At 43.4% G+C, this 26,788-nt stretch overlaps 2 protein-coding genes across 7 annotated transcripts in view; one reads left to right on the plus strand and one right to left on the minus strand.

Annotated features, from left to right (window-relative positions):
* The window catches only part of GSG1L (GSG1 like), a 56,484-nt gene extending 55,621 nt beyond the window's left edge, over window positions 1-863 (plus strand). For both annotated transcript variants that reach the window (XM_019281549.3, XM_010392159.4), the window contains one exon: window positions 27-863. In XM_019281549.3, coding sequence (XP_019137094.1) covers window positions 27-453 — 427 coding nt within the window. In that variant the 3' untranslated portion in view covers window positions 454-863. The remainder of the gene's footprint in view (window positions 1-26) is intronic.
* A 9,113-nt stretch (window positions 864-9,976) lies between these two features.
* Window positions 9,977-26,788, minus strand: part of KATNIP (katanin interacting protein) — a 59,377-nt gene continuing 42,565 nt past the window's right edge. For all 5 annotated transcript variants that reach the window (XM_039560668.1, XM_039560667.1, XM_039560669.1 and 2 more), the window contains 8 exons: window positions 23,683-23,840; window positions 23,307-23,371; window positions 22,840-22,950; window positions 20,324-20,463; window positions 17,420-17,521; window positions 16,595-16,755; window positions 14,168-14,256; window positions 9,977-12,850 (listed from right to left, as the gene is read on the minus strand). In XM_039560668.1, the coding sequence (XP_039416602.1) occupies window positions 12,795-12,850; window positions 14,168-14,256; window positions 16,595-16,755; window positions 17,420-17,521; window positions 20,324-20,463; window positions 22,840-22,950; window positions 23,307-23,371; window positions 23,683-23,840 (882 nt within the window). In that variant the 3' untranslated portion in view covers window positions 9,977-12,794. The remainder of the gene's footprint in view (window positions 12,851-14,167; window positions 14,257-16,594; window positions 16,756-17,419; window positions 17,522-20,323; window positions 20,464-22,839; window positions 22,951-23,306; window positions 23,372-23,682; window positions 23,841-26,788) is intronic.

Here is a 26,788-nt window from a genome sequence, read left to right on the forward strand (position 1 = left end):
GTCTCTGCCACTTCTTTCCTTGGCAGGAGATTTGTAACCACACAGGAATTCCAAGCCATGGAGAAAGAGCTAGAGGATGTAAAGGAAGACCTGAAATGCCTGAAGTGGAAGGTGAGACACATTGGTGAGACGGTGCAGCCCCTGGCCGAGGACAGCAAGAGGTACAACGGCTACACCCTGACGGAGCTCAAGGCCATGGTGCAGTTTGAGGACGACCCTTACAAGGCTGCCCACAAGATCCTCACTGCCCTCTTCAGCGATGTCTACTGGCCACAGCACCCAGCCACCGAGCAGGCCTGCAACTCCCGCTCCCTGCCCAAGCCCAAAATAGACCCAGAGCTGTACATGGTCTACTGTGATATTCTGAAAAGCATATTCCCTGGAATTAGCAGCCAGACCTTGAGGGAAGAGACACAACACATGCAGAAAAGCACCCAGAGAGCAGTGCAGTAGCACCAGAGCCCACAGATGTTGTGCAGAGTGCGAGGTCTCCGGTGACTTTAGAGGACTGGACTGTGCTAGGTCCCGTCGGCTGAGTCTGTCCCTTTTAGGTACGGATTGTCTGTAAAGGTGTTGGTGAGCTCTGAGCCCTCGTGCCACTTGCCCAACGACACAGAGTGGGAAGGCATCCTGGACTCTTCCCACATTTTAGAAAACAATTGCTCCTTTAGTGTCTCTTTCAATCTGTGGACGTTTCCTTGTTTCCAGCAACTACAAATGCTGACAAAAGAATCCCAAGAAGGTGTTGTACGTCCAAGCAAGGGCCTTCTCCCAGCCCCAAACAGACCAACCAACCAGCATCTGGGTAGTTTCTATTTTCTAGAGTGTATCATTCATTAAATGACATTACTTGTTAGAAAATAGTGCCTGTTCTTTTTTATTTATTTGTCTAAAAATGCTTTGCACATCAAATCAATCAGCATCATAACTTGAACATGCACTGGAATGAGACCTGGGCATTTCAAACCCTCCTCTGCCCAACTGAATCCTTGGTTTCAGGGGCACAAACCCAGGGCACGGTGGTGAGCAGCTGTGGTGAGACCACCCAAGTCCCCTTTCAGCTAAAGGGGGCCAGGGCACAAAACTCTGCCATGTGCTCCTAAATCACCAACCCAGCGGTGAGACAGGTGAAGGTCTGTGACCTCCAGCTCTCCCAGTCTGTGGTGACTGGCCTGACAGACCAGCTCAGATGTGTTAACCCAGATGAAAGGCTGGGGCCCCTTGCAAGGGTCCTTCAAGGGGAGCACTGCTATGGAGCCTGTGCCAAGGGATGGGAGCTGCTGGTCATGGAGGACACACAGGAAAATGGCCCTGGAGCTCCTTCCTCCCCACCTGGGAACCAGCAACTTGCCATGGATGAACAGTTTGTCCCCCAGGTTCTGCCCACAGGCCTGGCCTTGCAGCCTGTTCTGTAAAGGTGAGAGTGGAGGGGTGGAGGGATGTCCTTGTGCTACGTTGCTCAGTGCCAGTGGCAGCCACACTTCCCTGCCCCACTGGTTCCCCCAGTCCCTCTCAGAGTCAGTGACACTTCTTGGAAAGGGTCACTTCCCTGGTCTCAGTGTGACAAACACATCAAACCCCAGAACACATCCATCCTGCTGCTCCCTGCCAGGCCCCAGGGAGGCCAAGAGGCAACCTGAGAGTTCAGCCCACCTTCCCCTCTGCTGGGCTGCAATCTACCCCTAAAGCTTACTCCAAAAATAACAGGGAGGAGGAAAAAAACAATTACAAAAACACTGAAAGCAGATCATTCCCTGTGCCACCACAGATCCGGACACCTTGGGTGACGAGAAGGGGCCATAGCCACGCACTCTGTACCTGCTGGCCACATCTCCATGGGGACACTGGCTTTAGCGGCAGAGCTCCCATCCTTTCAGCAGGATGGTCTTTTTGGCTTAAGCTCCCTGTTATTAGCAATTTATTTCCCTTCCAAGATGCTGTGGAGACGCAGGCACACACACAGCCTCTCTGTGCCACACTGCAGCCAAGATTCACAGCCACAGCTGGCACCTCCAGGTACCTCCAGGGACAACAGGGCTGTACACAGCGTGTGCCCTTGGGACAGTGACAGCACCCAAAGGGACTGGGAAAAGCCAGCTCCCTCCATAGGTGGGCACAGGGGTGTGTAGGATGATCGGAGTCACTGGAGATGCAGTGTCCCCTCAGAGCAAATCACCCAGGCTGGGCCATCTCAAAACAAATGGAAGGCTCTGTGCACCATGGAAAAGGGGGTTTGAGTCTCACACAAACACCCCCCTGCATCCTGTTCTGCTTTCATGGCTCTTTCCTGTAGGAAAACATCCCTTTGGATCACATGGGTGGGACAAGGCTGATCCTCCTCCTGCAGAACTCACACAGGCACTGCTCCACACTTATTTTTCTACGGCAGACCAGACCCCCAGCTCTCTCAGAGGTCTCTTTTTGGAGCTTTCCATAACCTCCAGTGGACACTGAACTGACAAAAACACATTTAGCAATATCAATCTTTATACGTTGCATTGCCTGCCCTCCCTGCCTGTAAAACCTTAACACATTTGTTTCTGTAAGAGGAGGCTCTGTGGTATCTCATGTACACGAGGCCAGACAATATGCTCAGATTTTCTCTTTTAGCCTCATTCTCTTCATGCCTCAGATCCAGCACAAGTCCATGAATTATTTTTATTAGCCTTACATCATCAAGGCTGGTTCTGTCACATAGTGTCAGTTCTGGGTCCCTTTCAGGTTTCAGCATCTCCTTCTACAGGGTCAGTTGTGCTGTGAATCACCTCCACCACTTTGGAGCTGTGCATTAGGGCTTTTACCCTGATGGTCCTGGCTTTTAGCTATTCCAGTGGAATTTCCAGGTTATTTGCATCCAGCTGGAGCTGGCCAGTCTTGTCAGAGCTTCTATACATTATTTATACATTATTATTAGGTATCTGCACCTTCTGAGCCCTACAGTCTGTCCCAGAGCTTTGCCAGCCACAGCAGCCCAAGTGCTCAGCTGCGAGGGAAGGGGAGGAAAGCAGCAGGACAAACCCAATCCTCCTGTCCTTTACGGACTCCTCAATTCTTCCTTTCCCTCTGCTGCATTTACACCACTGAAGGCAGCTCTGCTCTGTGAAGATGTCTCAGTCTTCAGTTACTGCATTCTCTTTGTGACCCTTTCCTTGTACTTGAGGCACCTTTCCTGATTTTTATACAGGTAGAAAAATCCACTGATTTTCTACACATTTTCCTCTTGTTGATGTGCATTACCAAGTCCTTTCATCCTTCCACAAGTCTCAGCTTTCCTTGCTGCTTTGTTGCGGAGAGAAGCACAGCTGTCTACCCACAATCCCAAAGAGTTTTTCTGTGTCCAGCCTATTTTTCCTGTGTTCACCCACTCCTAACACAACAGGAGGGCAAGGGCTGGCTGCCCACACCTGCAGGAAGAGCCCTTCTCCCTGCAGAGTACAAAACTGAGTCAGCACAACCAAACCAAGACAGCAGTGTCTCAAATATACAGGCCTGAAAGCAATTTTTTTTGGCGTTGATTTTTAACATCCCGCGCTTGCCAGAATGTGCCCTGTTACAAGCTTGCTCTGTCTTAAGGCTCTAGGTCTTGCTGCCTGGTATTCAGACAGAAAAGCAATTATACAGCCCCATTATTGTGACAGTTAAAGAGATTCAGCCATTCTTGGACAATTCACACTGATTCGAACCCCGCCTGCATGGCTCCTTAGCATAGATTAGCCTTCTCTCCAAAATGTTATCACCTCCACTTGTATGGAGACAGGCAGGGCAGGCAATCAGACACACAGTGAAAAATTAGCCTCTCAATCCATGTTGCATTCTGTCTACTCTTCATTAAAATATTCTTTTTTCCTTGAACACATATTCTCAAGCTTGAATACCCAATACCCGACCAGATGACTTTCTTTCCTTTTTCCTCTTAACCACAGGCATTACATTTGCTATTTTGCAGCCATTAGTATCACACTCATTCAAGGGACGTGCTGGCTGTTAGGCATCCATCCCTGCCTGTATCCTGAGGGCCTCAGAGCCGTGGCACAGGCTGCCCTCCCCTGTGTCATCTCCCAGAGCAGATGTCTGGTCAGAAGTGTGAGGACGACGATACCTTTTCCAGCCTCAGGCAATCTGTAGTTTGCACTGATTGATTGCATTAAATAAGCAACCTATTAATATCCCCCCTGCTGTGGCTCGATGGGCTTCAGTTGGCAGAACAGATTCTACAGATAAGTTATGTTAAACAGAGGGTCCTGATGCATACTGCTCCTGGAATCAGAATAATTTCAGCTGGAAAGAGCCTCTGGAGGTCAGCTTGTCCAACCCCTCTGATCAGACAGCATTCCAGTAAAAAAACCTGAATAATAAACACTGTGCTGCAAAAACTAAACCATTGCAATAAAAACAAACTTCTAACAACAACAACAACAACAACAACAACAACAGATAAAAGAACTTAATTTACATCTGCATCAGTGGATAAAGAAGATAAATGGCAAACTTTTTGTAGCACTGGTTTGGAGGGCTCTTTGCTGGGGTTAGATCTACATGCATCACCAATTCATTTGTCAGCCTTCTCATTAATATCTCTAATGCATAATTGCAGTCAAAGTCACTCACTGAACCATGCATTTTATGACCTCATGGGTTACCCCTTCGTACTGTTAATAATAATATCCCTGCATAATGCAAATGCTTTATGCAAAACAAGTCCACCAGCTCTTCTGCTTTATGACTAAAATACAGCACAGCAAGTTTTAGGTAACTGTCTACATCTTGATATCAGCTATGGGTATCATCCATCCTGAATTGAGTCACAAGGGTTTGGGCAGTGCCATTAATTACAATTAATGCCTTCGCCATTAATCCTACCTGAATGCCTGCTCCTCACGATGTGTTCTCTACACATTTATACACCCAGTGCCTCTGGCACACTCCATTTCAACCTGACTTCAGAAATTTCCACAATAAATCTACAATCTTTGTTTTCCAAGGTGAAAGTGCCTCTCGAGAGGCTTCTCATTTCTCACATCCATCCGTTTCTGTGAGTGGTTACTTTTCCACTCTGAGTTGGAGCCCTCCTCCACGGACCTCTCCCCTCCTTGGAGTCTGACAGGGAAACAAGTGCCCTATAAATCATCTCTGGACCCTTATTCCCAACCCACAGGCAGGTGACAAAGGTGCAGATGTCCTGAGGGCCTTAATGCTGCTCCCCCAGGAACAACAGTGACACCAGGCCATCCCAAAGGGCTTCACACAAACACAAGGACAGAACACTGATCCTCCCAAGCACTGCCCTGAGAAATGCAGATCATAGCTTCTTGCAGATTTATTATGAAGAGTAAATTATCTGAGTGGCCCAAAGAGAGTGATTAAAATACACATCAATGTCTTGCTGGGTCAGTGGGTTCTGATCAGATCTCCCATTTTGTGTTAATATTCAGATACGTTACTACCCCAGAGAGATGAATAATAGTGGATATTTAATTTCTCTGACAATATTAAACATAATGAAAAGTCATACTATCATCCCACATCCTTCCCCATGAATTCTGGCCACAGACAGATCTCCTGTTGGTAATGGAAATGTCACTTTGATTTATCTATTCACCAACTAATCCTTACCAAACAATTTCCACTATACAGCAAGCCATCCCAAAACATTCCTTTGGAAACAAGCCAGAACTGACATTCACTGTAAATTAGTTTTTACCACTGTTTAGGCTCAGACCATTTCAGGTAGCTTTGCTACTTACTCTATTTTTAGCAGTGTCTCCAGCATACCAGGAATGAGGCAGATCATAAGACTTCTGCTAATCTGCAAATCTGAAATTATAGTTGAGAGATGGAATTTATTATTACACAGCTCAATGACAACAACAGAGATGACCTTTCTGCAATACCAGAAGTCTTATCCATGCTGATCTGGGCCTTTAATCAGGGCAGGGGAAGTACAGGGTATTACGTGTCAAAGGAAAAACTTTTTCCTATTAGGACAGTTAGGAATTAAAACAGAGTGCCCAGAGAGGCTGTGCATCCTCCATCCCGAGAGGTTTTCCAGGCCAAACCGATTGAAGCTCTGTGTAACCTGGTCTGACTTTTGTAAGGTTAAAAAAAAGGTGTGTAATTGCAGAAAGCAGTCAGGAACACCTTTGATGAATGGGAGCACAGAGCCAGGAATAATAAGAGGCAGGAACAGCCCCACTGGGGTGTTACAGGGCTGAGCCCCACCATGTCCCAGCACCCTGTGCTGGCCAGAGCATCCTCCTGCTGTGCTGGGGCTCCCTCGGCCCCCGGCCCTTTCTGATGAGACATAAAAGCTGTTTCCTGCTCAAGATGAAAGTTCTTTCCCCAGCTTGTTTCACACAGAAACCTCTGTTCTGGCAGCCAGCTCACGCTGTTAGGCAGAAGAGAATTCTCAGTGAGAGATAAAAGGGCTCATCTGTCCTGGCTCGGTGTGTTTACCACAGCAACCTTCTCTTCCCCCAGCAAAATGGTGCCCTTGGGTGAGGAGTCATTTCCCTGAGAAACCCTCCCAGCAGCTTCCTCTGTGTTCCCTTTCCCTTCTGCTGACCACACTTGCTCTGCAGCTCTGTTTCAGCTCCATCTGCACTGGCTGGGGAGAGTCTGGACACCAGCTCAGTCTGTAATTCCCACCTCCCTCCCTCTCTCAGGAGGCAGCAGCTGAGTTCCAGTCTCTTCCTGGCCCTTATGATGGCTCTGAGGTGCAGTGTCCAGACCTAAAACTTCCCCTTCCACTGCTCCCACCCCAAGCTCCTGCAGGGCCAGAAGACTTCCAGGTTGCCAATGCTCCTCTGCTGAGCAGGAGACTTGGGTATTTCTAAGTTCTTTTTAGCATTCCCTGACATTCAGCTTCACATGCTTAGCCCAGCACGATGTTCTGTCAAAATCCAGTGTGAAGCTCCTTTTCCAGTTAGATCCAGAGAAGCTGAGGAAAACAAGCAATGGAGCTCTGAAACGACAAATTCCATGATCCCAACCAGCACTGCTGCATTTCACTTCCTACATCCTGCAGCATCTTCTCTGAGAAACATGCTGGCTCCTATCCCCTCCCACTGTGTTTTTATCCTCCTCAAGCTCCATTCCATGTACCTCCTGCACAAGCAGGACCTTACCTCAGGTGCCACACTCCTGCCACTAAACTCCTGTAATTCTTTAATAATGTTGTTTCCCTCCATCATTCTTTTGGATATTTGATTTTACACTTGGGCGTGAGACCTGCCTGCTTTTGTAACTCAGGAGTTATGAATGCTCTGGTCTGGTTGACAAGGAGGTGATCAGTCACAGGTTGGACTCAATGATCTTGGAGGTTTTTCCATCCCTAATGCTTCTGTGATATCTTAGAGGGAAGAGTTGAGCGTGAGCTAATTGTATCTGTCTGATATATTTCCTTGGACTTATATTCCCCAAAAAGGCCCATCCTCTTTCCACAGATGGCACAAAAGCTGTGCATGCTGGCATTTTTGGAAGTCCCATGAGCAGTAGGACAGAGCCCAACACTAAGAGTTTGTGAGTCAAGTTGATTTTAGTCACACCAGAGACCTTGAGCGAGCTGAAAGCTAAAGGCAGGATCTCACTGTGGTCTCACTGCATAATTGAGACCTTCCAGAAATAACCAGAACACCTGGGGAAGGTGGCTCAGAGGTCATGAGGTGGATGTTTTCCTCTCCTAATTAGAGCCAAAGCAGTGAGCCATGGGAGGAGGCTTACAGGGTGTTGGAAGCAGTATTCCAGGCTGGGAAACTCCTACCCTGCTGCTCGGTGGGATGGTCAGTCCTCTCCTTCAGCCAGTAGCTCAGGAAGGGAACACCAGAGAGGTGTCGGACAGAAGGTCTACAGCCTGATTTCCCCCTTCTCCAGTAATTTCTAGGTCAATAAGAAGGAAGTCACCAATTGCAAATGTTTCCTTTTGGGCCCAGATCTTAACACTGCAGCACTTCACAGGGTCCTGAGCCAGGGTGATGGGAGCTCATGCTGTCAGACAAGGGTGGAAAATTGATCTCTTCCCAAGATTTAGAGGCCAGTTGGACAAGAAATTACTCCAGCTGGGCACTCGGTCCCCATTTCTCAGCTCTTCCTGCAGCTTGGAGATTCACTCTATAATTGCTTTCTTAGTCCACATTTTATCCTCAGCTGACAGAATTCCATTAGGGTGATACAAGCTGTGTGATAAAGGGATGTTTGTGTCTCACATGGGCTGTAAGTCATTTCTCAGCAAACAAGCAAATAGTCACAGAAATGGGCAAAGAGGCCACTGAGCCAGGAAGTCCCTTCCTGTGCTCTGAACAGCAGGGCCTCGGCCCACAGAGGGAAGCAAACAGTGTGTCACACCCCCCCCCTCTGTCTTCAGAGGAAACACCTCCAAAATGAACAGCTCTCCTGGAGCATTTTTGGGCAGACAACAGCCCAGCAGGCAGACACGCAGCACCGCCATCCCCAAAAATAGGGACCCCACACAAACAGGAGCCACGGTGCTGTGACACAGGAGTGGGAGACACCCCAGATCAGAGAGGAGGTACCCTTCATGTGGGAAACATAAGAAAGGAAACTAATCTTGCCACACATCTGAGCACATACGTCTGCAGAGTGTAACAGGTTGGTCACACCAGCAAGGCGAAGAACAGTGACTGAGCAGCACTTTCACAATGGATTTGACAGACAAATTGACCTAAGCATAATGATGCAGCTAAAAGATAGTCATGATGGAAAAAAAGCTAAAAAGGAACCCAGGAAGGTGCCTCAAATGCTGCAGTGTGCACAGGTTCAGTACCTGCAGTATGTGGTGAAGGACAATGGTGAAGCCATCACTACCTGGTGTGTGCTGGAGTTAACATTTTTTGAAGAATGTTGGAAGAGATTTGACTACTTCAGTGACTTTTACCAGAAGAGCAGTTCCTGTTGGAGCTCAGCCTCCTGGATCAGCAGCCCCAGAACACAGAGGGCAGCCTAAGGGACCCTACACAAGGTTTGGATTCCCATCACTCGCTGTATTCCCCAGGGTGGTGTGGAGCTGCAGCCAGCAGTGAGGACAGCAGAGAGCAGGAGGGAATGGGGATTGCCTCTCTTACCAATCAATCAAAGGAAAGCTGACTTCATCCCCCGCATGTGGCAGAACCCAGATGTCAACACAGCCCTTCATGTTTGCTCCTACCTGACTTCTGCTTTTCCTGGGAAGTGAGCTTTTCCTGGAAACTTAAGAAAGCTTTAAAACTCCCCATTCAACTTCCCTCACGCACTGCTTTCCCCCTCACAGCCTCACTGGCAGCAAGTCCTGTCTCTGGCCATTCCAGGGTGTTCCAAGACCTCCATCCAGTCTCACAACAGCCACTCATGGGCCCTGTCAGTGTCACCAGCCCAGCACACATCCCTGACGTGGTAGGGCTGGGCATCACCAGGGCAATGACACACCAGGGACATGGTAAAAATCCAGCAGGACCAGGAAATTTTACAGAGAACAGCACCACCTGAGCAGGATGCTGCAGTGCAATTCATGTCCCAGTCCAGCCTAAGCCATGAGCAGGGCTCAGTTTAATTTAGCTGCTGGATGTAGCTCCTGTGGGTTCATGGATGAGTGCCCTGACTCAGGAATACACAAGTTTCCATGTCTTCTATGCTGCCCTTTACACCCTGCATCACTGCTTGCTCCCTTATCCACGGACAGGTGCCTCTCCCTGCTGTTGAAATGCTCCCGGATTAAAGCACAAAAAGGCAGAAATTGAAAAGTTGCAGGCCTTCCCAGGCATTTCAGATTTCACTGTGAAGACTGACAAAAATATGTTTTTCTAGATCAGAAAGTAGGCAGCCTGGCATGTACTTCCTCACAGATTATTTCTTTATCCTCTGCCTTTCTCAGTGTCACTGTGGGACAAACAAACTCATTTCTGTTATCTTGATCCAAGCCCTTTAAATCCAATCACAACAGGTAAAGGTGAGCAACCATGGCATAAAGGTCTTTGCGTGGCCCAGATATTGAAACCGAGTGAAAGTTTATTAATTTACATCAAAGTCTTCAGCAAGAATTCATATTAATCCTTCCTTTTCCTTTGCTGTGCTTTTCACAATGTCAAATGATGTTACTGGGCACATCCTTGCTGAATTAGTCCTGCTGAAACTGTGCCTGACATTGACTCAAGTGCTCTGTGGGGATTTTCTTGATTGCATGTTTACTCTTCCTCTTGTCCCTCCTGCAAATGCCAGTCTGACATGAATGTACTTGTGAGCAGTTAAAAAAAAAAAGATGAAAAATGGAATAAACCCATTTTTTTAACCCTGATTCACTGAGGAAATGAGTCAAGTGTCTATGTTTGAGTGTATAGGGCTGACTAGGACTCTTAATTATCTTTGGTTATATAAAGGGTCATTACATCTCAGCTCCAATTAGGAGGGCAAACACTGACAGTTCCTACCCCGCAGAGATGAATGAAGTATTTTCTAAACATCATGCTGCTCTCTAGAATGACTGACTAGAACCAAGGACTCCATTAGGCTGTGCCTTGGTGGCTTTTGTCATCCCAGACAGCAGGCTGGCAAAGTCTTCTTTCACACACAGACACTGTAGGGGAAGACGTTCTACAACTTGACAATTTTTAAAAATATTTTCAAGACTATCATGGTCTTTCCACAGTGTGGCAGTTGTGGGGAATCTCTTGAAAGGGTACAAGGGCTGCTGGGAGAGGATGGTAAAGGTTGAAGCCACTGCACTGCCAGGCCAGCTGCACTGCATTCAGATTTCCAGGGGAAAAGGTGTTGAAAACTGGCTGCAGTCACCAACTGCGGTGAGGTGGCAGAGAAACACAAAGAGAACTGTGACCCATCTCAGCTTCACCAAATAGTTTGCAATAATTTCCAAAGCCTGGAGCATTGGGATTGAAAAATCATTAGTCCACCATGTGGGACTTGAGATGCTCCAGACAGAGGAGACAGGTGAGAACAGGAAGTCCTCTCAGCCTCACACCTTTCCAGATCAATAAGAAAGATGCTGTTTAGTCCCAGGAAACACAGCAGCTTTCATTTCTCTGCACACCCAATGCAATTTTCTTAGAGGAACAAACAATGTGACAGGCCCCATCCCATCTAGAGACTGCCCACATGACAAATCTGTGATTGTGCCTCCAGTCTTGAAAGCCCTGCTACACCCTCTCCCCTTCCAAACGCAGACATTTATATCTGCTCTGAGCACTTCCAATATCCCTCCTCTCAGCTCCTCCTATTTTTCATTTGGAGTTGCCTGTCATATGATTTGGAGCAAAAATTAGCACTTGGTTCTTGGTAGAACTACACCAGAAACAAACAAGGGGAGAGTTCTCAGAACAACTGAGGGTTCTTTAGTCAGTGCAGCTTGGGAAGAGTCCTTCAACAAAGTACACTGTACTCACACACACTATTTTACATTTAAAAGTAAAGTTTTGTATTTAGTACAAAATACATTTTTTTGCTCCATCAATACACAGAAATCTGGGAAATGCATTGTTATCTTGTGTCCTTTCAGCTCAGGCAACAGCAGTGAAGTTTTAATAAGCAAATATACAAAATATTACACTCCTGACAGGGCAGAAAGGGAAGCAGCACAGTTTGGTCCCAAACTGAGCTGCACCAGTATCTCTGGTTTATGTGTAAAAGCACATCCTGACTTCAGCATTCAGTTCTCTCTGGAAACAATCACAGAATCACAGACTGGCCTGGGTTGGAATGAGAAAGTTCTAAATGAAAATCCATGGAAGAAATGTACAGGTTGTCACGAACACCAAGTTTTCAGGGAAAAGTACATTTGCATAGCAAATCCTGCAGCATATTTATTTGGTTAGAGTTTTTATTTAAATTACTACATGTGCAGGGTATTTTTTGTTTAAAAATGCATTTCTCTCCTTACCTTCTGCTAATTAAAAGGCATTTACCATTTCTCAGAAGTGATGATCTGTTGCTGGCAACATCTGGTTAGTGCAGCACAGAGGCATGGCCTCGTTGTTCATATAAATTCAGGCAAAATAGGAGGAAAAAACATCGCTCTGTAGCAGGACTCTGAAGGATGTGCAGAGTGCCTGTCAATGGCACTCCAGGCAAAACACCTCACTTGCTTTTTCCATGGTAGTGAAATGATGAAAGAAATAATTATTTCACTGCAAAACATGAAAAGGTGACAGCTGAAATGCACTTATTAAACCTTGATAAACCCACTTCCTGATCTCCATTTCCTAAAAGCATCCATCACATTACTGCAAGCCCAGTGGAACCTGTCTAGGTGTCAGAAACAGTGTCAGCTCCTACAGACAGCCCTGGCATCAAAACATGCCCAGAGACAGATAGCAAAAGAGTATTTCCTCTAATAAGTGCATTTCCCAGACAACTATTTACAGGCATCAGAAATAAAGCAACACCTTCTAGTGAGGATCTTCGTGATCATCCAGCTAGGACCTAGGAATAAAAGCTTTAGAAATAATCTAAAAAACCTGTGGACCATCCTGCTTAACCTAAGTTCACAGTACTTGGCAGAACAGCTGTCAGCAGAAAGGTTCTCACTCTCTCCTTTATGTTCCTTCTTCCCTGGATTTTCAGTTAAGAGATAAGGGAGAAAATTCAGACAGATCATGACCAAAAGAACCCCAGGAAACTGAATTCATGCTTTAGATTTCTTTTTGAAGAAAACTTCCTGTAGCAAATAAAACTGCCTCTCACAAGAGGATGTGGTTCAGCAGCAGCAGACATGGAAAATCTTCCATTTGGAAATGCATATTTTGCAGATCTGGATTGCAACTACTTAGGGCCAGATGCATTCAGGACTTTCCTTGTTATCTTTTCCTCCTCTGCAGTCCTCTCTCACAGATGCAGGTTTTGGGGCGCAGAGCTGTCAGGGAAAATGAAGTGCAGCTTTAGGACTGTAGGCTAACAGTGAAACCAATGAGTAAAACGAGGAAGAAAAATGCCCATTTCCCTTTCCACCCCAGAATAAAGCCGAACTACTCTTTTCGGTGATGTTTCTTACATTGACAGTGAGTGCTGCCAGCTTTTTCACAGTCCCATGGAATTGCTTTCCTGTGCAATCTGCTCTGAATTCAGTGTTGACACTCTCCTGAGTAGGAGGCTGGACCCTCCCTCAGGGAGGGAACCCCCTGAGGTCTCCTCCAACCCAAATCATTCCACAAATCTGTGATCAACAATCCCTGTGGCTGATACCAGCCAGGACTACAGAGGGCAACAGGCCACCTTCAGCTGGTGACTTCAGAGGCTCTGCGTCCTTCATGCTGGAAAAGATGTGATGGCCATGGCAATGACAGCTGTTCTTTACTGGACAGGTCTGCTCTGGAACCCGGGATGACATTCCAATGGGCACAGAGATGTCCAGGACACTTTTGACAAGGCTAGTGTTAAATATAATAACTTTCAAGCTGGTTTTTTACAGGCAATGGCATTTCAAATCCTTCTCCTACAGAACTGTTATTAAAAGCCATCAAATAATATCTGTAACACTTTCTAGAGAACTAACTGGAGAAAGTGTCATGCTCAGGAGAGAAAACCAATCATGAATATACCAGCTTGGCTGAGAATTTGAGATGTATTTAGGGAGCTATTTTGAGTAATTTACAATGAACGACTTTCCTCAGACTATAAATACAATCTACTCCTTCTCCTTGGGAAAAAAAAGAGAGGTTGTCTTTTTAATTATCACTTTGTAAGCAAAAAGACCAACCAGAAAGACAGTGGGAGGAACAGAGTCAACATGTTTTCCCCCTTGTTACACTCACTGTGATTCTGGGTTTGCTCAAGGAGCATCAAGCAGCTGATTCTCAGACACATCTGCACCATCTCTAAAGCTGCTCAAAAGGCCAGTGGGGATGCAATGAGCCTATTATTCCAAAAGCTGTCAATGAACCTGCACAATTAACAGCCATTTCCAATTTATCTTCAGCCAGTTTCTTTGCTGAGGATTTCTGCATTTGTGGTGCTGTAAGCCACAACCACATCATCCCCTTTCAGATTTAGGTACAGAGTAGAAACCCACCAGGTGATGAAATTTGCAGTTTGTCTTTCTGTGACAGAAAAAGTAGAGCTAAATATACGTAAGACTCCCCACTTTTCCCAGTTTAAGTCCATAACAACGGTCATTATCCACACTGTGCCTGCAGGAATTGAGCAGAAGAAAAGCCTGGAAGACAGAACTTACCCGGATCAGCCACAACTTGTTTCTTTTTGCTGTTGGTGACAATCTCATTTTCATTCATCATTCGTACATCCTGGTCCTCCACATGATTGCTGAAAAGATTGAGATCAGCACAACAGCCAAAATAATCAACTTTGTGAAAAGTTATGAGAATCATGGACAAGGTTACCAAAGAAGTGATGTCTGGAGTCCTGGAGGCTGAAGAGCTCCACAGCACAGCCACACTACACAGGATTATCCAGACAGGAAAGGCATTCTGTCCTCATCCACCTGAAGGATTTCTTGCCAGTTTTAATTAGTGGCATTCATTCAGCCACACATTCAAATATAAATATCATATTCACTCTACAATTTTCAAGCCTGCATACACAGCTTGAACCACAAACCAAAGTGAGATTTTAAATCAGAGCTGTACAAAGGGGGTATAAAAAACCTGGTATGGAACTGCCACACTGCTTTGTAATTCTGAAATAGCATTATTTGAAGCTTTTCTGAACTAAACAGAATTCATTTACTGTGACAAGTTTTGCTTGCAGGTTGCTGCAAAATTTTAACCATTTCTTTTTGGGAAAGAAGTAATAACTTCAAAGGTAAATTAAACTAAACTAATTACAGGGGAAAACGTGAGCTGAATTGAAAGGTAAGGAAAACATCACTAATAACATCTCCCTTCCACACAGACAAAACATTTGTGCCTTTGCAACAAAAGAAGTGTATTTTTCTTTCCTCTCCAAATACAGCACAAAATGGGTTTCTACTGAAGAAAAATGTAATGTCTCTCAAACTGTCAGAGTGAATCAGGAGAGCCAATACTGAAGTAACCCAAAACTTACACTATTGATGATAATATCAGACTCAAGTTCAGGTTCATAAAATACTGAACAGTGACATGTGAAACAGAATAGGCCAACATCACAAGCAATAATACCTAAAAGCTCCAGAGCATTTTTAAAATGAAGGGATATTATCCAGCATGTTTTCCATTGCTGCTGGAGTACCCTGTATTTTAGTAGGGTAGGCAGTGGAAAAAAAGAGAAAAGATGATTGCAGACCAGGCTGGGAAGAAAGACCAAGAAAACTCCTGCAGAGAAGTCTGGAAGAGGAGAGGCTCAGCATGTTCTCTACTGGAAAACAGACCATGCAGTGAGTGTGACCCCAAAAACTCCTCTTTAAAGTAGATCAAAGGATGTATGTCTTATAAATACGAGCAAAGGAAGTCATGTAAAAAAGATCTGTAATTACAGCTGGTGCTTCCCTGCTTCCAATAAAATAATTTTACTCATAGAAAGATCTGAAGCTGAGGAAAGTAAAGGTTGATTTCCCTTCCTCCTCCTTTTTCTATCCCATTGAAAAATTTCTCAAAACTTTTATTTCCCCAAGGCATTCTCATTTCAGCAACTTTTTCACTTTGAGAAATTGTTCACCTCCAAATTTTACCATGACAACACAGCCACTCATACAAAAACATGAGTCTAACACAATACATCCAAACAATAACAATTTATTTAACCTCTGACAGCACCAGTGGCCAACAGCCAATGCTTTAGGGAAACACAAGAAAACAAACCCTGTAGGCAAATGTGAACTTCTGTCTCTAATCAGGGCATCTTATATTCTTTCTGCTTATTTCTAAATGTTTGAATATTCTTCTGAATGGATCCCACACCATTTCTGCCATACAAAACTCGCCCTTTCTTTCCAAGTGATGCATGTGCAAGACATTCTATTTGTCAGCTGTCCAACATACAAGAAAGTATTCATTTCTATGAGCCTTCATTTTTTTCACTTTTCAATCCCATTTAAAACAAATTATTCTTTCAATCTTTACTTTCCTTTCCAGGGACTGTTTTTTAGACCCTACCAATCCTGACCTTCTAAATGTAAGAGCATTTTTCACTGCATTTCATCACATTCTCCATGAGATTGCCAGCTTAGTGGTTTCAAAGTGTCATTACCCCAAACGCAATTTATTTCTCATTTTAGAAGTTCATTATTTTAGACTGTTTATAAAATAGTAGAGTTCTGGCTCCTTAATTAGCATCTGTGTCAAATCAGAGGAGTTTATTTTCTTTAATTTTGAAGCTTGTTTTTTTCATTAACTTTCTATTTTTTCCCCCTCTATGGAATGTCATTGAGATTTATTAATCCTCCTCTGTGGAAGCCAAACTTTTTTATTTTGTGTTTACAGGCTTTCATGAAAACATATGTAAATACACATCAGGAATGCCAGGAAGTGCTAAAAGATGCTTGCAAACAACGCTGGTAATTTGGTCCTCATATCTAAAAACCTACCTATTCCTCATCAAGTGAGGCCAAGGATGCTCTGGAAGGGGATTTTTCCTCAGCAATACACACATTGCTGGCATCAGTCACATAAAAGCAGCTTTTAAAGCCAAGATTCTTTGTCCCAGCCAAGATCCTCTCACGTACCTGATAACAGTTCTCCTCTCCTGATGGCAAACCCTCTCATCATCCGTGAAGAGGATGGTGTGGTAGGGGACCACGGGATCACACGTGGGGAGGATGCCTGACACCACATGGCTCACCATGTCCAGAATCCCATTGTACACAAGCAAATCATCTACCAGAAGCTAAAAATATTGAAGAAATCAACAAAAAATCCATCTAGAAATCAGGTCTTGCTTTCAGCAGTTGTCTCTAGCAATTAAGTAGAAAGCATTTTGCCCTGTTTGTTTCACAAGTCCGGTTATTAATTTAGCTTTTGTTCCTTAAAACTTCCATTTTTCTCTATTTGCTGCTGGAGTTGGATTTTTTTTTTCCTCCCCAACTTTTTTATCTTCTCACTGATGTTTTTTAATGCAGCTTTCAAGTAGGTAATTAAAAATGTATTTCATGTTTTACATAATTGCCATTCTATTCATTGCAGTGAATCACTCTTAAATCTAGGAATTAATGAATCTCACCTCACTTCAGCTGTCTAAAACTTGGGTTTGTAGTTCAAACTAGTCCTCCAGGCCTACTCTACAGTCAGTGGAAAAAGAGAAGTGTTATCCTGTCTTAAGACAATTATCTAAGAAAAAAATCAGATAAAGTTTTCTTTCCCTGGACAAAAAAAAGGGAGGACAGATGACAGGCATAGATTAGTCATTTTAATACTGAATGCAGAGTTAAATGAGATGAATCCCATCCTTTGAGATCACATGGAATGGCACTTCAGTAAACTGTGAGAACACGTACAGAAATGGAGCTGGCTGACGCACCAGGACATACAAAATGCACAGGAAAATGACTTACACCAAACTCTTTCACACCCCTCTGAGGCGTCTTGGCATAATTCCATAACTTGATCATTGACACCGTAGTAGGTACGTCAAAAATGACATATACCCTATTCACCTGTAAAAGAGAATTCATTTACATTTAACAGCACAAATTCCCAAAAGAAATTAAATTCTCATGCATGTTACATCAAAAGAGGTTCATGTTTAAAGAGATATAGCTGGAGGAGAGGTAACTGATGTTGAGGATGGAAGTTCAGCTATCATCCCTGCTGTAATTCCCAGGTGTTGGCTCTACCCCACAGCTGCGCTCTCAAAAGTACAGAAGATGAGATCTAGACTGTCCTCATCATCCTAGACTGCCTGGAAATTGGAAGAGGGGGAGAGAGACACTTTTACTGAGTATTTCATAAACCAAATACAGACGTGTCCTTAAGGATAAGACAAGCTGGTGCCTCTTCTGTTCTGTTCTATTCTGAATGGAGCCTGAAAGAAAGATGGAGAGACACCATCTACAAGGGTCTGGAGTGCCAGGACAAGGGGGAATGCTTCCCAATGCCAGAGGGCAGGGTTAGATGGGATACTGGGAGGGAATTGTCTCCTGTGAGGGTGGGGAGGCCCTGGGCACAGGGTACCCAGGGAAGCTGTGGCTGCCCCTGGAAGCATCAAAGGCCAGGTTGGACAGGGCTGGGAACAACCTGGTCTAGTGGAAGGGGTCCCTGCCCATGGCAGGGGGTGGCACTGGATGGGCTTTAAGGCCCCTTCCAACCCAAACCAGTCTGTGAGTCAATGATTTTATGATATTCTATTCCATTTCTTTCTACCAAATACGAATGCAATCCACCTTCCTATTGGCAAGACTAAAATTTCCCCTGTATGCTTTAAAGCTATTGCAGAAATGTTGCAATTTCTGTGTGTTATACTACCAGGAATTTAGAGACAATCCTCCAGATGCTTCCTAAACAATTACTGCTTGAGGTATTATTCATTTGCCTTACAGTGACGTTAATGTCAAGATGTTAAGACCAAAGATTAGGCTGCAGGAAACCAATCTTGCCTGTTACAGTTAATTCTATGCTTTTCCTTTCATGAGCCACTATATCAACTTTGGATCAACATAGCTTAAGCTTCATCTTTAGCATCCTCTGAAGTTTTAATCCTTTGATGTACTAGAGAAGATACTGTAGCTTATATTAAATCATTATGCTGGGGTTTTTTAACTGAAGAAAGAAAGCTAGAGTGGATCAATAGAAATGTTTGCATCTGTGATTTTCCACGAGACAACTGGGGCATTGTCTCCAACAACAACTGTTAGTCCCACAGCAAATTATATATTTGATTGAAAATCCATTCAAACAAAAAAATAAAATGACAGTCAGTAACAGGGGAACAAATAATTCAAATTCTGCTTATGTAAGTAAAGAATTTGAAAAACAGGAAATCACTTTTAGAATGAAAAAGGAAAAGGCATCTAGGAAGGAAAAGAAAGGCCATAATATCAATTCCCTTCAAGTTTTTGAACCTCCAACACATCAAAGAGCTACTGCAGCTTTCCAAGCAGCCTGCACTGAGGATGGGAGTGTTCACCAGCCCTGCTTCAGCAGCCCAGCTCCAGAGGCTGAGCATCAATAGGCTGATTGCCTCATCCAGCACCTCCTGGCTGAACAACCATCCCAGGGAAGATGGAGGAGGGAAAAGTACTCTGTGGATCTTACAAAGGTGTAATTTGTTACAGTTCAAGGACAGAAAACGCCATTAAATTGCTTCTGTCTCCTGCATTTCACATTATCAATTTACCCTTTAATGCTGGTATTTTGTGCTCTTCTGCAGTACTTTGGTGTCAGGCAGAACAACACAAAGCAGTGGCTGCACCTCTGAGAGAACTCCAAGGCCTGTTATTTTCCTTTTTCCCAAGTGAAACAGCCTCTGCAAGCATGTCTTTTGTAAGGACATGAGTACACTCAGATGGCTGTCAAATCAATCAGTCATCCTGTTATAATGGATATCTGAGCATCCCATCAAATTGCCAGGATTCAAGATATGGGATCTACACAGTAGGAGCCTCAAGCATTACACAGACTTTCCACTTTCCTAGGAAATGCAAGTGGTCACTATTCTCAAGTATATCTAAAAGCTTTACCTTAATTATAGCCCTGCATTACAACACATAATGATATAAATTAACAATTCCTGGCTTTTAATATTTTAATTAATAACTGCAACATATGGAGCCACGATTTTTCCAACACAGTAAGTGATAACTTACCACATGTCAGGTTTATACTTCGTTTTCTTTTCAAATCCATTCTCTTATAGGAAATAAAAAACACCTTAATTATGTCCATTACAGGCCCCTAAAAAATGTCCTTTCCCAAAACAACATCAGAACTCATCTAAGTTTATCTACTTTTCCTGTTTAGATTTTTGATATCCCATCTATTAAACATGGAACTTCTAAAAGGGCTGAATCACTTGTGGCCTTAGGACATGAAATGCTAAGTCTGCCATCCCTAATCTATAAATTTGAATTCAACACAGATAATGAGATTAAAAAAGAATTTCTCACTGCTGGAAAAACATTCATTGCATTTTGTAGAAATGAACCTAAAAGCACCAGAAAGGTGTTTATTGCACAGAAATCCTTCATCAGTATCGTCGTCACAGTAATTCAAAAACCATCTCTGGAAAATCTTCTGCTGTTGCCCCACGGAGACAGGAGATTACAAACCTGGGAAACCTCCATTGCTGCTGCCTGTGCAGTGCAGAGAGGCTGCACCAAAAACAACTTCTAAAAAGCAGTGATTTAGCATCACTTACTAATATCAAATTTAGCTACAAATTATATATGCTTCCCCCTTCCTCCATGCTTCCAGTTCCATCCACACACAGCACTAAAACAGAATGAAAAGGGAAAATGTACCAAACCAGGAAGAACTGGTGCCAGCCACATGTGTCTGCCATCAGTGGTGTCATTTACTCTGTCAATCAGTTTGTCTGGAGTCCGGATGTCTCCAGATACATCATCTAAAATGTTGACACTATCTGGAAAAGCAGCAATATCTGAAAAAAAACTTTAAGCATAAATAACCCAAAAAGGGATATTTCAGAAACATCATATTTAAAACTTTATGCTCTTCCCAACTCCATGAATGAGTTTCCACCACTACAGCAGTACTCCCAGGATTTCACAGCTGAGGAACTTGGGGGCACATTTTTAAAAGCAGGACAACCCTTAGATATTCTGGCATTCAAATTTATTTTTAAATTAGGAATCAAGTAACTAGCTGCATTTAATTTATTCTCAAATATGTACTTATGACTTCATCAGTAAAGTTCCATTATCAGTAATAGGCAATTCCCAGCTTTTTGGTGACAAAGTCCCATATTTTTACCATAAACTTGTGAAAATTCCTCATATAAAACATATCTCAAGAGAGTGTCTTTGCAGGAGGCAGTCATCACTCAGACTAGGTTTTGCTTGAGTTTCTCAAGGTTTGTGGTAAAAATCAGTAACTGTGTAATAAAACCTTTTTTCACTTCTTTGAGAGGGAAAGATTAAACCTCCATTGAACAGACAACCAGATTTTCTCTGTAAGAGAACATTTACATTTAAAACATATATGAATGTTAAAGACATGCAAAGAAACGTGGAGATGAATGGCACTGTCTTCAGAATTATGAATCCTGAGCAATCCAGTTTGAGGGACATTAATTTCCCCTTGTCCTGCTATCTAAAGTCTGTAAGAGTTTATAAAGAATTTAAGGAATGACACAGCAATGCCTCAAGTGTTTAAGAAAAGCTTGCTCCAGATTCAGTAGTGAATTATCACATTAAATACTGCACTAAGACAAATATGCTCTTTTAGGATCCTAATACATCCCATACACAACTGCACAGGCAGAACAAGTGATCATTCAAAACGAGCTGAGGTTTCTTTATCTGGCATTGTTTTGTACTGTAGAGCTGTACCAGGTAAGTTAAAAATCCCTGATTCTTAAAGACAATTTGTTACCACTTCTCAATTTCAAAATGCTTCTTGTCCATTGCAAATGTTTCAAGTTCAGGGTGTATCATACAAATCAAAACAGCACTTGGGAAAAAGCCTTTATTTCACTGAATTCCCTATTTATCAGGCAGTGAGGATCCTTAGAGACAAACGATTCCTGCAGCATTTGTGCTATTTATTCTTTCTAGGGGGCTAAGAATGTTCCTTTCCATGTACCTGAACTATGGGAGTTGTATGTTGGGGTATGAAGCTTTCAGCTCCTAAAAGACTTTAGCTGGTACAGAGCACCAAGTGTAACCCTGATGAACATCAATCTTCCAAACATGCTCTTCATTCCCTGCAAGAGTCAATAAATGCTGCCTTTGTAATACAAAAACAAAAGGGGGGACCTGATGAGATTGACAGCCAGACTGACAGTCTCACAGAATCACACCTGAAACCAGGCAGAATTTACCCGTGAGAATATGACAGTGAAATTTTGCAGCTTCAGTGAAACCCACAGAGAAGGCCAAGAAGATAATCAATGAGAGAAGATGTTCTGGACACCAGGAGAGGGTGTTCTTGTTATGGGACATTGAGAGTGTACAAGGAAGAACTCGTGGATAGTATGTAGCCGTTATACCTTTGCTTGCATAGCTGATTGTTTACTGCCTGAATGGCCATTGTTTGTTAGCCTTGTCATTGTTTGCTAAGCAGCCAATCTCAACAGGCCACAGCCATTGTGAAGAGGTATAAGAAAAGCAGAAGAGAAAATAAAAAATCTTTCTACCTCTCTTGACTATAGATTATGACTAGTGTGGCTTTTATGTCTGCCTCGACAAAGCCACAATGGGAGTTGTATGTTGGGGTATGAAGCTTTCAGCTCCTAAAAGACTTTAGCTGGTACAGAGCACCAAGTATAACCCTGATGAACATCAATCTTCCAAACATGCTCTTCATTCCCTCTGTTGGATATCCAAGGAACACTGAATCAAATTCAAACTCTCAGCCCTGATCTTCATGACTGCATTGGGTGTCTAGAACAGCCTAAATCTCCAGAACGAGAGTTATGAAAAATTTCTTTCTTGAGGCACAATGAAAGATTCCATAAAAAGAAAAAGCACTGAACTCAATGAATTTATAGCTCAGCAAACTTTCTGGTCTTTCCACACCACAGAAGAAATAAATGTCAAGAGCAGAAAATACCACGCCCTTCTTAAGCCTTCCCTTCTCTAACCTTGTCCTGCTTTGTTGGTGCATCCCATTCAGAGAAGAAATGTTCTGGAAGTATATAGAATCCATAAAAACATATGGAAACAAGGTTCATTGCCCAAAGACAGAGAAATAGAAGCAGAGTTAATCACACAGGACCTGGCAATCTGGAAGGGATGCCCTGTGACAAATGCCTGTGCATCAACAGGGCCAGAGGGGCTTGGTGTGCAAAGGATACTGTTTTCAGTCAGTAAGATTTGCTCTCCATGTTCATTGAACAACTCCAGTCCATTTAAACCAATGTAGTAGGGATCACCCCAACTCGTCAGGAGCTGAAACTGGAAAATAACTATAAAAAGCAAAATGCTATTAAGGAAAATATCGATACAGAAGCTTTGTCCTAACAGACAATTTAATCTGCAGTTTGAAAAATAATTGTGCAGCCCATGATGTCAGATGCTCTTATTTGCAGTTCAGGAGAAAAAGCTACCAGGGTATCTGAAAACAGGCCACAGATTCATATCTTATGTTTCATTGATTCATTCTTAAGCTGTACTTTATGGAAGCCTTTCTCATATTCTTGGTAGCTTGTTAACACCTTAAAGCACCAGAAAGTATTGGATTCAAAAAGCTCAGGACTCCTAAGCTTTTGGTATGTAACTTTGAAATACTCTTTATGACAAGGAAGATGACAGGGAAGGATACAACCACAGGGCATTAATGGTGCTTCATAGTCCATACTGGCTTGTTCCAGTGTCCTTGAAGAAGTCCTGCCAAAAAAACCCATGGCAAACCAGGTTTTTTATGTAGCCTTGGCTCATTCAGAAAAGAAGATAACAAATCCAAAGAAACAAACCTCCACAAATACCACTCTAACCACTCCACCTGTGATTATGGACCAGACCACCCTCAGACCTCACTAAAATCTGGTTATAGTTAAAACCCAGTGAAACTCTGCTCTAAGTGCTCCATGTTTTCATCCAGGAGCCTCACACAGTCACCTTCCACAGGGAATGTGAAATAACACTAAAACAGTGAAGAGAAATTGTTTGGTTCAGACAACAAAGACATCCGACTTTACCTCCTGTGTACTTTAGGAGCTGGCTGGGGTTGTAGATGGTCAAGAAAGAGAATTTCTTGGGCAAAGTCAAAGTGGCAGTTGCCTGGTCCCTTGCGGATAAGGAAGCCCTCCAGGGGCGAGATGCTGTGCCCATCCAGCATCACATGGACCACCTTAGCCTGGTTTAAAAGAACAAAACATAAGATTACATGACATGACATTACTTAAAATAGATTGCCAACCATTCCATTCACTTCAGTGACTGAAATCATTTCATTCGTTTAGCTGTACTCATTTCATTCCTCTATAGCATGACTTCCTTTGGAAAAAGAAAGCCTAACCCAGCAGATACCAGTTGCAATCCATAGTGTCCATGTCATCACTGACATTGATGGGGATGGGAGAGGTGAGGATTTGAGGGGGAAAATACTGAAAAAAAGTACTGACAGATCCTTCCATTACTGCATGTCACTAGATCTCAGGAAACTGAAGCTTCCCTTCTTCACAGAGAGGGTGGTCAAGCATTGGCACAGGCTGTCCAGGGAAGTGGTGGAGATCCCATCTCTGGAGGGATTTAAAAGAGGTGTAGGAGAGGTACCTGGGGACATGGGTTAGTGCTGGCCTTGGCAGTGTGAGGTTTACAGTTTGACATGATCACCTTACAGGTCTTTCCCAACCTAAACAATTCTCTGATTCCTGAGCCTGCAGCAGTATTTACACACATTAAGAGAGGGGGAAGCCTCAGCTTTCAAGTCAGCCCATGTCACAAAGGGGATTTGAGGAGACATCATGCACATGAATGCTCTGCTAAGGCAGCTGTGATTGCCCAGCTCTGGCTGAGGGCACCCTTCCAGAAATCCCACAGCCTGGTGCTCTCTCCAGAGCAGACTTTGGTGTCTGTGTTGCATTTACAGAAGCCTGTAATTCAGCAGTTCTATTTATCTTTGTGGCAGGTGGCACTTGGACTTCTCCAGGATCATGCAAACACATCTGCCAAGCAGTGCTGTGTGTAACCTAAGGGCATATGAATAAAGAAAAGGTACCTGTACCAGACAGAGGCAATTGAGCTGTGGCCACCTCAGAGATGTGAGCACACCTTATCCAGCCTCTGAAGGTTAAAATGAATAGTTCAAGCACATTTATGCAGATGAGGCAAGAGTCCTGGCCCCTTCACCCTCCCCCAGCTCCATATGGAGCTGCATCCATGATCCCAGGCACAGAACAATTCAATCACGCAGCAACAATTCATCACTGCACCTTGCTCTCTAATACATTAAATATAACTTAATGTTCATCACAAGCAGCATCTTTCACTAAGTACCAGTTTGTACTAGACTAGAGGAGAGGCTCAGTTCATTTCCATGAAGATTAATTAGGAGGGAATGTTTGTAGGACTACCAAGTGTGGAGAAATAACTATTTCTGGCTTCATCTTTAATACACTTGGGATCGAAGAAAGGAAATATCTTTTTCATATGAGAAACTCTTCTGCATGCTGCTTTCCAGCTGAATAAGTCTGCCAGGCTAAGGAGAGGAAGTGAGAAATCCACTGAAATACACTTTCCTAAACGGAAACTCATAGTGAATGGGAAGTCTGGAGAGTCAGAGATGAAATCTTACCTATTATACCACAGCTGCTTATATTTATGTGCCCTTTACAGCCCTCATTTCTAAGTAATTCTCATCATCTGAGGAGGCACTCAGCCGTCACATATTGCATTTTACAAATCGCATAACAAAGCTCTCACAAGGTGATTTTTCACAGAGCTGCAAATAGCACCCGAGTCTTCATTCTGACAGTCACTGCCATTACCCTCTCACACTAAGCTGTGAATAGAATCCCCCAGCCTGCAGCTGCCTAACAAATCATTCCATCTCACACCCAGGGACTGCTCCCTAGAAGGAGCAGCAATACTTCAAGAGACAGATGTCAGGATGCCCTGGGTTTACAGCCTAAAACCCCCTTTCCTGTGGCCCAGCAGACCTTGCATCTTTTGTTTTCCAAATAATTTATTTTATCCTTCTACAAGACTGCAGGTATGGGCTCCTCCTTTAGATGGTACCCACTAACCCTTATGGGACTTCCAGTATTCATGCAGGTAGACACCTGTATCAGAATCACTTTTTTTTTTTCCTACCTAGACGAGTAAACTGCTGGAAATACACATTTCTTCCTTTTTTTCTTGGTTTGGCCTCCAGAGACTAAATTCCATGTTAGATTTTAGAGATTTAACAAGCACTGCTCAGCAACAACTAAAATATCAGTTAAATTACCAACATTATTTTCACCCTAAATCTAAAACACAGCTCCTGGGAAGAAAATTAACTCTATCCCAGCTGAAATCAGGACATAAATGTCATTAAAAGGGAGTATATTTAGGTGGTAATGCTCAAAATGCTCCAGAACCCTCCTGTGTGTCAAATGTGCTGGGCTAATGCGATGGTGCAAAAAATCAGGGGCCCTGTGTTAAAATCTCTGAGTCAGCTGGGATTAATTGAAAGATCTTATGCTCTGGCCCTCTGGAAGTCTTTAGCACCACCAACCCCCATGCTGATATTAAAGGATGCCAGGCAGTGTTCATACTACAGCAATTCTTGGAAGGTAAATTGACATAAAGACACAGTCAGGCAACTTTGCCACTGTCATGCCCAATCCCAGGGATGATCCAGGCCTCCAACTTCAGTTCTAGAGGTTTTTCCAGAACTTTGCTGATCCTTTTTGTCCTGTCTCTCTCCAGTTTAATATGTGCCAACACTTTTATTCTTATTTATTGGCTGAATTTGGACTTCAAGAATGCAACAGTTGATTTTGGCATGGAAAATCTGGGAACAAGTGGATTCCTAAACTTTCTGTGCAATGAACAGCAATCTCTGGTTCATCATCATTATCGTTATCATTAAGTGTTATCATTACATGTGTAAGTACAGCAGGGAAAGGAGGGACAGCCAAACTCAGAGTGAAAAGGTGTAAAATTATCTCCATCAGGTGTCAATTGTCAATTCCAACAATTCGTCATGAAAAAAATATAAACCAGGCAATCTGCAAAAAGAAGAGAGGATTTAAGTTATACAATTTTAGCTAAATTATTTTAGCCAAACTGCTGGAAGGTGGCAAGTTTCCCTAATAA

The sequence above is a fragment of the Corvus cornix genome, chromosome 14 (genome assembly GCF_000738735.6).
Source record: "Corvus cornix cornix isolate S_Up_H32 chromosome 14, ASM73873v5, whole genome shotgun sequence".
NCBI classification, from domain to species: domain Eukaryota; kingdom Metazoa; phylum Chordata; class Aves; order Passeriformes; family Corvidae; genus Corvus; species Corvus cornix.